The sequence below is a fragment of the Nematolebias whitei genome, chromosome 3 (genome assembly GCF_014905685.2).
Source record: "Nematolebias whitei isolate Nwh7 chromosome 3, NemWhi1, whole genome shotgun sequence".
Lineage (NCBI taxonomy): Eukaryota > Metazoa > Chordata > Actinopteri > Cyprinodontiformes > Rivulidae > Nematolebias > Nematolebias whitei.
The window spans coordinates 53,170,143-53,183,737 of NC_056500.1; the positions used below are offsets into that span (position 1 = coordinate 53,170,143).

Here is a 13,595-nt window from a genome sequence, read left to right on the forward strand (position 1 = left end):
TGATAAGTTAGAAAGGTGCTATATAAGTACGCTCCATTTACCATTTACAAGTTCATACAGCACTTTACTACATCTGTACAAAAAGATCATCTGAATCTGTAGAGATTAATCAGAGCTTTAATCACATTCATACACCCATGGCAAACACATTGGAGGCAACGAGGGGTTCAGTGTCTTGCCCAGGGACACTTCAGCATATGACTGCTGGTGGAATCGAACCCCCAACCCTCTCATTGGAGGACGACTGCTCTAACCACTCAGCCACATCTCCTCCATATACTCTGTCCCCGCCCCACTTCCCATTTGTGGAATATTAAATGAATACTCAAGGGGAACAGCACAAAGCCTCAAATCCTTTGGGATAAACTTTAGCGGTATTCATGTTCGTGTGTTGTTGTTTTCAGAATTGACAGGAAAATGTCCTGCAGTCAGACGAACTACAAGCTGGACGAGGCTCAAGCCATCTTAAATGAGCTGCGGAGCATCAAGAAGGCCATCAGCACAGGCGAGAAGGAGAGGCAGGACCTCATCCAGGTGCCTGTTGTTTCTTTTTTTTACCAGCAGCATAACTTCTGTACTGTTGGAGTCTGTTTGTATGTGTGATGCTGCCCTCTAGTGTCTGTGAGCTGTTCTGCTGCTGCTTCCTGTTTCATGCTAAAATGTAACATCACAAATATTAAAAGCAAAGCTAAAGCAAGGATGTATTATTAGATAACGAATATTTTATACTTACAGGACAGGGGTACAGTCGGACTTTTTAAAAGCATTCACTCAGTTCCTGCTAATATCATAGTGTGTTTATGCACAAACATCAGAGACAGATTTTTCTTTTACAGTAGTCCCTTGTTTATCGAGGGGCATCCAAACCCTGAAGCCCCACGATAAGTGAAAAACTGCGCAGTAGGAATAGTAGTGCAAGTAGTAAGTAGTAATTTATTTAAGTGTAAACTCTTGCCACACTCTTACAATAATCTAAACAGTGTTTGTAAATTAAACGCTCTAAAAGAGCACAGAATGTCATGATTTCAGCTCTCTGCCTCTGGCTGCACTCTCAGCCAAGCTCACTTCTCTGCTCTCCATGGAAATCAGCTGATCAGCTTCTCCCACAGCTGTGGGTTGCACACCTGTGCTAAATCATTTAAAAATCCATCCATCCATCCATCCATCCATTATCTTTACCCGCTTATTCCATTTTGGGTCACGGGGGTCACTGGTGCCCATGTCCAGCAATCATTGTGTGAGGGGCGGGGTACACCCTGGACAGGTCGCAAGTCCATCACAGGGACACATAGAGACAAACGAGACAAACAAACATTCACTCTCTCACTCACACCTAGGGACAATTTAGAGTTACCAATCAGCCTAACATGCATGTTTTTGGTCTGTGGGAGGAAACTGGAGTACCCGGAGAAAACCCACGCATGCACGGAGAGAACATGCAAACTCCACCCAGAAAGGCCCCTGGACCGGGATTTGAACCAGGGACCTGCTCGCTGAGAGGCAGCAGCTCTACCAGTTGCGCCACCGTGCTGCCCCTCATTTAAAAATATTTATTTTAAATTAAAAATCCATGCCAGTCGTGCAGCTTATCCATCAATCAGCCATTGTGTGTCATGTCCCATCTTACTATGAAAAACTGCAATAGAGTGAGTCCACGCAAAGTAACGAGGGACTACTGTATTATTTAAATCAGGGTCCTCCACCACCAGGCCGTGGACTGGTACCATATGTAAACACTTGATTAATGTACCATTTAGAGCCGCAACAAGCTTGTGTGTGAGTAGAGTAGCTATGATTCTGTCAAGCATCCTTACCCCCCCCACCCCCCTTCACAGTTCTGACCCGAACGCTTCTCTGCTGAATTCAGTCCTGCGTGTTGTTGCTCCTGCTCCACTCTCGATTGCCACTGCACCTGAAGAGGCTCCGTTTGAAGCACCTGAAGGCTTCAATTCTTGGTTGTCCGGTTAAGGACAATCCATCTATCCATTCATTTATTTATGAAAGTAAATTGTACTGTAAGGATCTGGTATTGTTTTGAAACCCAAAATGCAGGGAGGACTTGGACAACTCAGGTAAATAGTAAAGAAAAAGTATTTAATGAAAAGATAAACAAAAGGGCTGCCGTGGCAGCAAAAATGTACATGAATAATACAAGGTCATGCAGGGAGACAAAAACCAGGACATGAAACAGGAACCAGGAGTCTTCGTGAGGAAAAACTAGGGGTGTAACGCAGTGCTTCTCAATTATTTTCAGTTACGCCCCCCCAGGAAGAAGTAAAAATTTTTCCCCCCCCCCCCCCAACTCTCTGCCGCGACTGTAAATAGTATAATTTGTCTAAAAAATTGTTATAAATGCACCTCTGCATAACTTCCATCCATCCATCCATCCATTATCTTTACCCGCTTGTTCCATTTAGGGTCACGGGGGTCGCTGGTGCCCATGTCCAGCAATCACTGTGTGAGGGGCGGGGGACACCCTGGACGGGTCGCAAGTCCATCACAGGGACACATAGAGACAAACGAGACAAACAACCATTCACTCTCTCACTCACACCTAGGAACAATTTAGAGTTACCAATCAGTCTAACATGCATGTTTTTGGACTGTGGGAGGAAACTGGAGTACCTGGAGAAAACCCACGCATGCACGGAGAGAACATGCAAACTCCACCCAGAAAGGCCCCTGGACCAGGGTTTGAACCAGGGACCTGCTCGCTGAGAGGCAGCAGCTCTACCAGCTGCACCACCGTGCTGCTCTGCATAACTTATTAAAATTAATTAAATAAATAAATATAGATCAACTTACAACAAAGATTATTAACATTGTTTTATAGTCTGTAACAGAAAAGGCTTAAAGTTCATCAATTTGTCTGAAATTTAAAAAAATATATCCTTATTTAAACTGTAAACGTTTTTGACCATTTGATACTGAACAATCACATTAAATACAATCAATAAATAATAAATTCAAATCGATCCGCAACATTTTAATTCAGGAGTGTTATATACAACACTTTGACCTACAAAACAAAAATGAATGAAACAATTTGTGCTGGTTTTTTGTGTTTAATCAAAATGAGGAAGTCAGGATCAATGGCTACAATGAGCACGTTTTGCAGTGCACAGCTTTTTGAAGCAGAGTTTGAAACGTGATCCTGCAGCTCTCAGCTCCTGCTCCATGTTTACCTGGACCTGGACCTGGACCTGGACCTGGACGTGGTCTTCAGAGCAGCAACAGCAGAGAAGCTGCAAAGAGCTCAAGAGTGAGCGAGCTGGCTGGGGGGTTGTCCAAGGGAACACACTCACAAGAACCTGACAAGTTGTTTAATGACAAAACATATCTTGTTAGTAAAGAACAGAGTCCTAACATTTATTAAACATTACTTCTGTATTAAAAAACACAAATTGTGCTTTGACAAACTAAAAAAAATAGTTAAAGTAAAAGAGGAAGAGGGGCAGGTCACGCTCCCGCTTTGAGTTTATTCTCTGTCGCATGCGTGCTGTGGGTGACAAGCGTCCAGAGCGTCATCAGCTGGGGAGGTGTCACAGCGACACGGTTCAATCATGGCTCCCCAAACGACAAGACAGACATGTTTGTTCATAACTGTATTATTAGTCAGACTGAGAGTTGACAGATTTTAGCAAACAGTTGCCGAACGCACCCTGACACAATGAGAACGGTGAGAAAAAAAAAAAAAACTACTCCCTGCCACAAAATGTTCCCCGGGTCACTTGCACCCCCCTGGCATTGCTCCGGGGGCGCGCCCCACTATTTGAGAAGGACTGGTGTAATGGTACACGGGGGGTACCGAACCATTTCAGTACGGCACGTTGGGTTCATTCCACATGTGTACCGTTTCGGTTATTATTTCACTCATTAAATTTTATTAACGAGAGATTATGCGCCATGGAACTATAGTTTCTAAGCATGTTTCAGCACGGCGCTATTATCTTGCAGCACACGTAGCATTAGCATCCTAGCTTTTCCTTGCGGTCTCCTGTTTGGGAACATTATGGCTTTCTTGTTAAAAGACAAGTGAACAAATCCAAAGCTGTGTGTCGACGTTTCACGGAGAGTGGATCTGCAGCAGCAACACGTCTAACTTGTTAACGCACTTGAAACGACATCATCCGAACGTGAACGTCTCTTCTACAAGCAAGAAAAGCAGCTTGTTGCAAACACAGATAACAGCAGCATTTAAACAATCTTTATCAGGTCATTCAGATCGGTCCAGATCAATAACGCAAGCTGCAGGAGTTTTTAAAGCTCTGGATCTACGTTTATGTTGTTGATGCGCCGGCTTTAAAGTTATTGAGCCCCGCTACGACATCCCATCACATCAACACTTCAGCCAAAAAGTTGTAGCAGCACTTTATGAAAAAGTTAAAACTGATATTGTCAACAAGCCCTGGAGCTGATTGAAGTCCTGCCCTGATGATGATGATGATGATGAACGAGAGGTTCAACCACTTCATAACAACCATTCAAGAAGAGGTATTGTTCTTTTATTATTATCTAATTAACTTTTTTAATTTAAAATTATAATCTTATTAACTTTTTTTTTTTAACCTATTTGTGTTTTATTTCCAGTCTGTGACAGAGGGACAGCACGGTGGCGCAACGGGTAGAGCTGCTGCCTCTCAGCGAGCAGGTCCCTGGTTCAAATTCCGGTCCAGGGGCCTTTCTGGGTGGAGTTTACATGTTCTCTCCGTGCATGCGTGGGTTTTCTCCAGGTGCTCCAGTTTCCTCCCACAGACCAAAAACATGCATGTTAGACTGACTGGTGACTCTAAATTGTCCCTAGATGAGAGAGAGAGTGAATGGTTGTTTGTCTCGTTTGTCTCTATGTGGCCCTGTGATGGACTTGCGACCCGTCCAGGGTGTCCCCCGCCCCTCACACAGTGACTGCTGGACATGGGCACCGACGACCCCCGTGACCCAAAATGGAAGAAGTGGGTAAATGGATAGATTGATGGATGGATCTGGGACAGAGACAGCAGCTGAGTTTTCTTTATATTCAGGGAAATCCACCAGAGATCACCTCCAGCTAAGAAGTCTGTGATGAATGAACTCTGAACTTTTCCAGGGACCTGTCCCACCTGTGGGAGCAGGTCCAAGAGGTTGTGAGTACTGAGGCCAAATATAGCCACACTGCAAAATTAGCAGTGTGCTACCTCTTTATTCCTGCTACTGTTAGTGAGCGGTTTTCACCACAGCTGGAGATATTCACTGAAACTAGATCTGTGATTTTGGCAGAAAATGTGGACAAGTTGGTCTTTTTGGCCAAAAACTTAAAACTTTACTAGTTAGATTGTAAACGGTCTGTTGCGGTTTATTGTTCTGGTTCTGACTGTTATTGTATTTAATAAGATTTTCATTATTGTTAGTATAGTTTATTTATCATATAGAGTGCCGTTTATTTAAAATATCATCCAAATGGGTCGCTTTTATTTATTTTTATTCAAATGTATTGTTTACTTGGCTTATTTTCAAAATAAACATTTTGTAAGTCTTCATTTTGTCTTTTTTTGTGCTGAAAATTAACCGAACCGAGCCCTCCTTGAAATCGAACCGAACCGAAATGTGATTTTAGCGTACCGTTACACCTCTAGGAAATACCCACATACCAGATAAAAGAACACACAGATTTAAATACACCAACACTGACGAGACAAATGACAAAATAGCTGGGAGGAACAACAGGTGAAGAAAACTGGAACTTAATGAGTAAGGAGTAACTTTGACAGACCACATGATGGAGGCAAAACACTAGAAACAGAGAAAGGAACCAAGAGAAGGATAAGCACAAAAATTACAGACAAGAGGGCAGATTATGACAGAACAGGAAATTAAATATAGACAAGATAAACACAAAGAAAACAGACAAAAAGAGCAGACTATGACAGAGTCCTCCCATCAAGGGACGGCTCCTAACGTCCTAAAGACCAGACACAAGAAACAGACCGGTTGGGTGGAGGGGAGAAACACCAGGATGGAGGGCACCAAGACACCCCCCCCCACACACACACACACACACACACACAAGAATCAAAAACACAAACCGACAGGATCAGACCAGGGAAAAACTAAATACAGGCAGACGACTAGGGAACTGTCACACTCAGTGGCAAAAGTTGAGACAGACAGCCGGGAGGCTGTCCAGAGCAAGGCCAGAGTTCTGGTGGGCGGCTGGGAGGCCATCCCACACGCCGGAGCAGATCAGTGGATGCTGTAGAGCAGCCATGCGGCATGGACACCTCAGGTCAAGATGTGGACACCTCAGGACGAGATGTGGACACCTCAGGACGAGGTGAGGAACCAGGATGAGGTGAGGAACTAGGACAAGACGAAGAACCCTCAGGCTCTGCAGGCACCGAAGACCCCTCAGGAGACGTGGAAGGCGTAGACCCCTCAGGAGGCGTGGAAGGTGGGCTGTTGTCCTCGACGCCCACTGCGAGGCGTGGAGGCAGGCTGTTGTCCTTGACGCCCACTGAGACGTGAAGGTGGGCTGTCACCAAGTCTCTGTCTCTACGTCGGCAGAAGTGGGACCTTAGAGGGTTCAGCCTCAATTAGTCTCTGCCGATTCATTGGCTGGTGTGGGCCCTTAGAAGTTTCAGCCTCGCCGGACTGAACAGGCACCGCCAGAGGCAGAGGAGAGGGTGCTGGCTACAGGAGATGAAGGGTCTGTAGCTGGCGAAGAGTTTGTGTGGTCTGCAGCAAGCATGGAGGTCGTGGGGTCTGAAGCTGATGAGGAGATCGTGGGGTCTGAAGCTGACAAGGAGATTGTGGGGTCTGTTGCAGACATGGTTGGCATGGGGTCTGCAGCCGACATGGTTGTCATGGAGGTGGCAGATGACATGGGGGTATTATAAGCAGATGCCAACATGAGGGTCTTGGAGGCGGTAGCCAACATGGAGGTCTTCGGTGGCAGCAGCCGATGTGGGGGTCTTGGAGGCTGCAGCTGGCCTGGTACCCTCTTTCAACAACTTGGGACCTTCTGAAAGTATGGGTCTCTCTGAAGGCGTGGGATCTCTAGGGGGCTCAAAGATGCCGGACAGCTGAGAGACATCAGGGCCGACTCCTACAACACACTGAAGGATGAAGCATTGTGGCCGACCCCCACTGAGACACTGGAAGGTGGGGCGTCGCAGCCGACCCCCTCTGAGATACTGGAAGGTGGGGCGTCGCAGCCGACCCTCACTGAGATACTGGTGGGTGAGGCGTTGAGGTCGACCCCCACTGAGAAACTGGTGCGTAGAGTGTCGTGGCAGACCCCACTGAGAAACTGGTGGGTGGGGCATCGTGGTCGACCCCCACTGAGAAACTGATGGGTGGGGCGTCGTGGCCAACCCCCACTGAGACACTGGTGGGTGGGGCATCGTGGCCGGCCCCCACTGAGACACTGGTAGTTGGGGCATCATGGCCGACCTCCACTGAGACACTGGTAGTTGGGGCATCATGGCCGACCCCCACTGAGACACAGGGAAGTGGATTCAGCTGCTTCATGGTTGGGTGGGCTGCACTTAGCTGCTTTGTGGTCAGCTGAGGAGATGCAGGAGAAGCAGGAAGCTCATTGGGTTGGAGCCGAGTCCGCCGTAGGCTCCTTTTACGGCAGCGGCGTGAACTTGGACCAGGGGTGAACCAGAACTCCATGTTGTCATGTGGTTCCTCCTCCAAAGGCCTCTCATGAAACCACTGAGGTGGGTAGGAGGAAACAGGCTTTATATCCAGGTGGGTGCCCATGAACTGAGTCTCTCTCCTCTCCATGTCCCGCTGGAGAGTCATTTCTGCTTGGTGGGAGAGAAACTCAAAAATTGTTGTCATCCTTCTACTGGGTTCAGTTTAATCTGGTCATTCTGTAAGGAACCGGTATTGGTTTGGAACCCAAAAATGCAGGGAGGACTCAGACAACTCAGGTAAAGAGTGAAGGAAAAAGTATTTAGTAAAAAAATAAACAAAAGGGCTGATGTGGCAGCAAAAACTTACATGAATAATACAAGGTCATGAAGGGAGACAAAAACCCGGACTTAGTGCAGGACATGAAACAGGAGCCAGGTAGTCTTCATGAGGAAATGCCCAGATACCAGACAACAGAACACACTGACTTAAATATGCCAACACTGATGAGACAAATGACAAACATCTGGGAGGACAACAGGTGAAGAAGATTGGAACTTAATGAGGGAGTTGTAACTTTGACAGACCACATGATGGAGGCAAAGCTCTAGGAACAGAAAAAGGAACCAAGAGAAGGATAAGCACAAAAATTATAGACAAGAGGACAGATTATGACAGAACAGGAAAGGAAATGAAGGCAAGATACACACAAAGAAAACAGACAAAAGGTGCAGACTATGACATGGACTATCTTTTCGACATTTTGATCGCTGTTATTTTGACAAATTAGTGCTGTTGTTTTGAAACATGATGTAATGTGAATAACACTGCAAACATTTCTTGTTGTATTTTTATTTTTTTTACTGAAAGCTTTTTTTATTTATTCTGTCTGAAATGCTGAAATGTATGCGTGAGTTCCGACACATCAGCAGTTGTGTGTGCTCTGTAGAGCTGTCTGGAGACGCTCCTGTGCGTAACGTGCACTGTCCACAGGGTGCACTGCTGAAGGTGTTGGATGAAGACACTTCATTTCCACAGGACATTCCGTTCATGTCTATGGTGGGCAGGAGTGTGCGCGCGAGCTGGTGCGTGTGCTACGTCCAAAACATCCACTCCACAGACTGGGTCTGCTGGGCCAAGGGCAACGTCTCCCCTCATTGTATTTTTAATATATATTCAAAATAAAAATGTGCAATGACTTTGGACTTTTAGGGGCAGAGATTTGAGTTGCCGGATCCAAGCAAACAGTTGCTGGAATGCACCCTGTCAAAAGAAGAGAGTTCCCGGATTTTGTTCCAGCAGGATGTGGCTGAAATTCAGCCCTGCTGCTCCCCAAACCGAGCTTCTTTACACACAACGGTCGTTGCTCTTTCTCAGTATTGTTGGATCTTCTTTGACCAAGTTCAGTCTAGTCCTTTGTGAGTTTGTGGGTGGCTAAATGAAACAGGACTGCTACTGACACAGAGCAAAGTGCATGGAGCAGGGAGGGGATGACGAGGCGCAGCTGACCCCGGTGTGGGATAACTAAACAGCTAGTAAATGAGAAATAATCCAGCACTTAATACACATAAATCACAAAGCGTTTAAAATTAAATTATAAACATGAACTGGCTTCATTGGTGATTTTAGCCTCTTTTTGGGGGTGCTCAAGTGCCCCCAAATTTTAACTCAGCATCCCTGAAAAATAAAGAAACCATCAGGATTGTGTAAGGCAACTCAGTTCTCAAACCTTAGATTCACCAAAATATTGAACAAATATGGAATAAATATGGAATAAAAGACAGTCTTAAAGTGGGCCAGTAAAATCTATGATTTATTTTTATTTTTTTGGAGTAGTCGAATCCTCGACCCACCTATCAATCAATCCAGTAGGCACATTAGCAACTGACCAATCGGTGACCTCAATTTGTCCTGAAGTGAATGCGCCTTATCTGCAAAGCTGCAACTTTGTAGTCAGAAATTTCAATAATGAGTTTGCATCTTTTGTTTCATGTTAATCTACTGTAATAAACCATTGGAAAATACACCAGAATGCAGGAAATGGCATCTACTTGAGCACGCATGAACACAACAACATGAAACAGATCAGCAGCAACATGAAACAGATCAGCAGCAACATGAAACAGATCAGCAGCAACATGAAACAGATCAGCAGCAACATGATGTGATTTTTCACAGTGATTATTCTAGTTAGAGATTCATGAGTCTAACAGCCTCAGGGTAGAAGCTGTTCCTCAGTCTAGTGGTTCTACACTTAATGCTCCTCAACCTCCTTCCTGAGGGGAGTGGGGCAAAAAGTGTGTGTGCTGGGTGAGTGTGGTCCTTCATGATGCAAGTGGCCCTCTTCCTTCATCTAGAGGTGTAAATGTCTGTGACAGTGTGGAGGCTGACTCCAACATCTTCTGTGCAGCTGTGGTGGTACCCTGTGGTTCTAATTAAGATTATTCAATTTTCAAAGCACACCGGTTCAGAGATCTTACAAAAAATATTTGGGACATCTGAGACAGGCTTGCAAATTTAAAAAACAATTTATTCATTTCCATTTTTATAATTACTTTTTAAATACATTTTAAATACTTTAACAAATCAAATAATCAGTTTAAAAGTGTGGTCCAGACCCAGGTGGGTGGCTAATTACCCACTCCACTGACATGAGTGCTTAGGGACTGCACCCCAAACAATTTGTTGTGGAGAAGTCCAGTGAAGCAGCCACAGGCGTCTGGAGGCTATTAAGTGCAATAATCTGGAGAACCCAAACAGCAGTGGTCCTCCATAGAGCCATAACAATGGTAATCTTCCACAGAGACGAAACAGTTGTAACTTCAGTGGAGACAAAACAGCAGTGGTCCCAACTTCAACAAAGGACCTATAAAATTCAGTCAACTAGTCACTATCAAACAGTATTAAATTTGAAGCTGACAATGAGTTGGGACTCAGCTACTCACCTGCTGACACACACATGCAGTCACACACACACAGGAGGAGGAGGAGTAAAGCAGTAAGCTTGGTGTTCACCTGCGATCACACTAAGATGAGCACTCTATAAAGATCAACTATAGTGCAACAGAAGAGGACACCTACCCCACCAAGGCCATAACAGCATGCACAACATGATCAGCTGCTCAGCCACAACCAAACCCCACAGGTTGCAAACCACGTAGTGGGAGCAGGAGGAAAACAGGTGCCAGAATGAGCATTACCACCTCCTTTTATACTCTGCCTACCTCGTTTACCAGGAAGTGACATTTCTCTAGCCAGGTATATTTCCATACAGGCACACAGCCTTCACCACTCTCTGCAAAGCTTTTCTTTCTGCAGCTGTGCAGCCTCCATGCCACACGTTGATGCTGGAGCACAGGATGCTCTCCACTGCACACCTGTAGAAGGAGGTGAGGACTGAGCTTCCAGACCAGCTCGTCTCAGCCGCCTGAGGAAGTAGAGTCTCTGATGAGCTTTCTTCATCAGGCTGGTGGTGTTGTTGCTCCAGCTGAGGTTGTCATTTAGTCAGTGGTTAATTTGAGCCGGATCCTGCCGGAACAAGATCCAGGAACTCTTTCATTTTGACTTATGTTCCGGAAACTCTTTCCTCGGATCTGGCAGCTCCGCCCCTAAAAGTTCAAAGTCATCGCCATTTTTAGTTTGATTATTTATTAACAAATACAACGAGAGAAGACAACAAAGTCTATGCTCAATAATCCAGGTATACAATCCAACATTTTTCCGTCAGGTCATCTGGACAGTTTATTTTTTTTGTGCTGAAACGTTTCGCCTTCGATCCGGAAGGCTTCATCAGTCAAGGAAACACACAACACAAAACTGAATCTTCCCTGAGGATGCATCAGATAGTCACATTTACGCACAGAGGTGTTGCGCAGAGTCCTTGTCTCCTCCTCCTCTCCAAATATTGTCCCTCCTCAGCAGGGCGGCGCACTGAAAAACACCCGCTCTCTCTTCCTCTCAGACCCCCGAAACAAGCGATCATTTATTCAACAGAATAAATAAATGCTCTGCAGACAGTGCACGTTACGCACAGAAACGTCTCCAATCTCTACCCAGCACGCACACACAACAGCAGGTGTCTGAACTCCTGCTACATTTCAGACATAATAAATAAAAAAGCTTACTGTAAAAAAAAAAAAAAATACAAAGAGAGAAATGTTTGATGTGTTATTCACATTATACGTCACGTTTCAAAACAACGGTGCGAATTTGTCCAAATAACAACAGGATCAAAATGTCAAAAACACAGTCCAGTTTACTTTAATAAAAATTGGATGGATGGATGGATGGATGGATGGATTGATGGATGGATGGATTGTTGGATTGATGGATTGTTGGATTGATGGATGGATGGATTGATGGATGGATGGATTGATGGATGGATTGATGGATTGTTGGATTGATGGATTGTTGGATTGATGGATTGTTGGATTGATGGATGGATGGATGGATGGATTGATGGATGGATGGATTGATGGATGGATGGATGGATTGATGGATGGATGGATTGATGGATGGATGGATGGATTGTCCTTAGTTGGACAACAGAGAATTGAATCCTTCAGGTGCTTCAAATGGTGCCACAAGACTGGAGCGAGAATGGAGAAGAGTTCAGCTCAGAACCGTGAAGTGAGGGGAGGGAGGAGGGGGGAGGAGGGGGAGGAGGGGGGTTTAGGACACCTGACAGAATCGGAGCTGCTTCACACAACCTGCAGTTGCTCTCCAAAATAATTTTATTAAGTGTTTACAAATGTAGGTAAATGTTGATGTATAGCAACCCGTTAAAATATACCAAAATGCAGGAAATGGCATCTCTGTTATTCAAAATATTCTGTGAGAGGACCCACGGACCCCCCACCCATGCGCACCCCCCTTCCGGCATCAATCAGTTTACAAATTAAGCCCTGCATTCAGGTGTACACCCAAGTACTTGTGGCTGGAGACCACTTCCACCGCAGATCCCCTTTTGAATATTAAATTGAGTTCTTTTGCATAAACACATTTCACTCTATTGTCGACTCTTGCAGGGTTGTTTTGGAAGGCGTCTATTATTATTATTATTTTTAATAAATCAATAATTTATGTTGCAGAGTCTGGCTAAGCTGACAATGAACTTTCAACGCAGCCTGTCAATCAGTGACTCGACCAGCGATGCGGTAAACAGCACCGGAACCGTTGGGAGTTCGTGCAGTCTCCAGCAGTACTGTGACACCAGCTGTCAGACAGACATCATGGGAGAGGTAGGAGGCACTACAACTTCTCCCTGTCAAGCTTAAAATTCTTAGCAGCAGCTCAAATATTGACTAGATTATCTGATTTACACAGGAGCAGGCTTGTTTTACTCCCTTCACACATCTTATGTGACTAACTGCTAATATTATGAGCACGTTATCAAAGCTATCAAGCTGTTGACAGATGCTTTATCTTCTGTTTTTCTGAAGTTTTGTTCGCCAAATTCCTCCAATTTGGTGGACAAGGTGAAACTCAACTGGCAGTACGAAGAAGCCAAGAAAAAGTAAGTGTGTGCAGCTGTTTGTTTTGCCGGTTTGGCATCTTAGCACACTGGCACTGTCAGCCCCCTACATCTTGGTCCTCAGGCCCTGTGCACTGAAGAGTGGGAGTGTGTGTTATGAATAGTATTTGTGCACACTGGCCATGGCTTCTGAGCGATGTCTGGCCAGCAGAAAAAGCTGGGTGGTCACATTCTTCTCTGGCCTTGCTGCTGCTGACTGTGTGCTGACTTTGTGGGCAAACTCAGAAACAGGATTGCCTACAGTCTGCTCCACTGTAATATGGCCTAATACACAGACTCTGCACTTCTATGTCATTACAGTGCATGTATGTATGTATCTAGCTGTATGTCTGTCTGTCTGTCTGTCTGTCTATCATCTAGCTGTCTAGCTATCATCCATCCATGTTATCTATGTTTATATATATATATATATACACACACACACAATCATATATATATATATATA

The 13,595-nt window shown here is 45.0% G+C and overlaps 1 protein-coding gene across 1 annotated transcript in view; it reads left to right on the top strand.

The window, feature by feature from the left end:
- Positions 1 to 13,595, top strand: part of wwc3 (WWC family member 3) — an 84,002-nt gene that overhangs the window by 7,094 nt on the left and 63,313 nt on the right. The window contains exons 3-5 of the mRNA XM_037674370.1: positions 405 to 534; positions 12,708 to 12,857; positions 13,059 to 13,132. Coding sequence (XP_037530298.1) covers positions 405 to 534; positions 12,708 to 12,857; positions 13,059 to 13,132 — 354 coding nt within the window. The remainder of the gene's footprint in view (positions 1 to 404; positions 535 to 12,707; positions 12,858 to 13,058; positions 13,133 to 13,595) is intronic.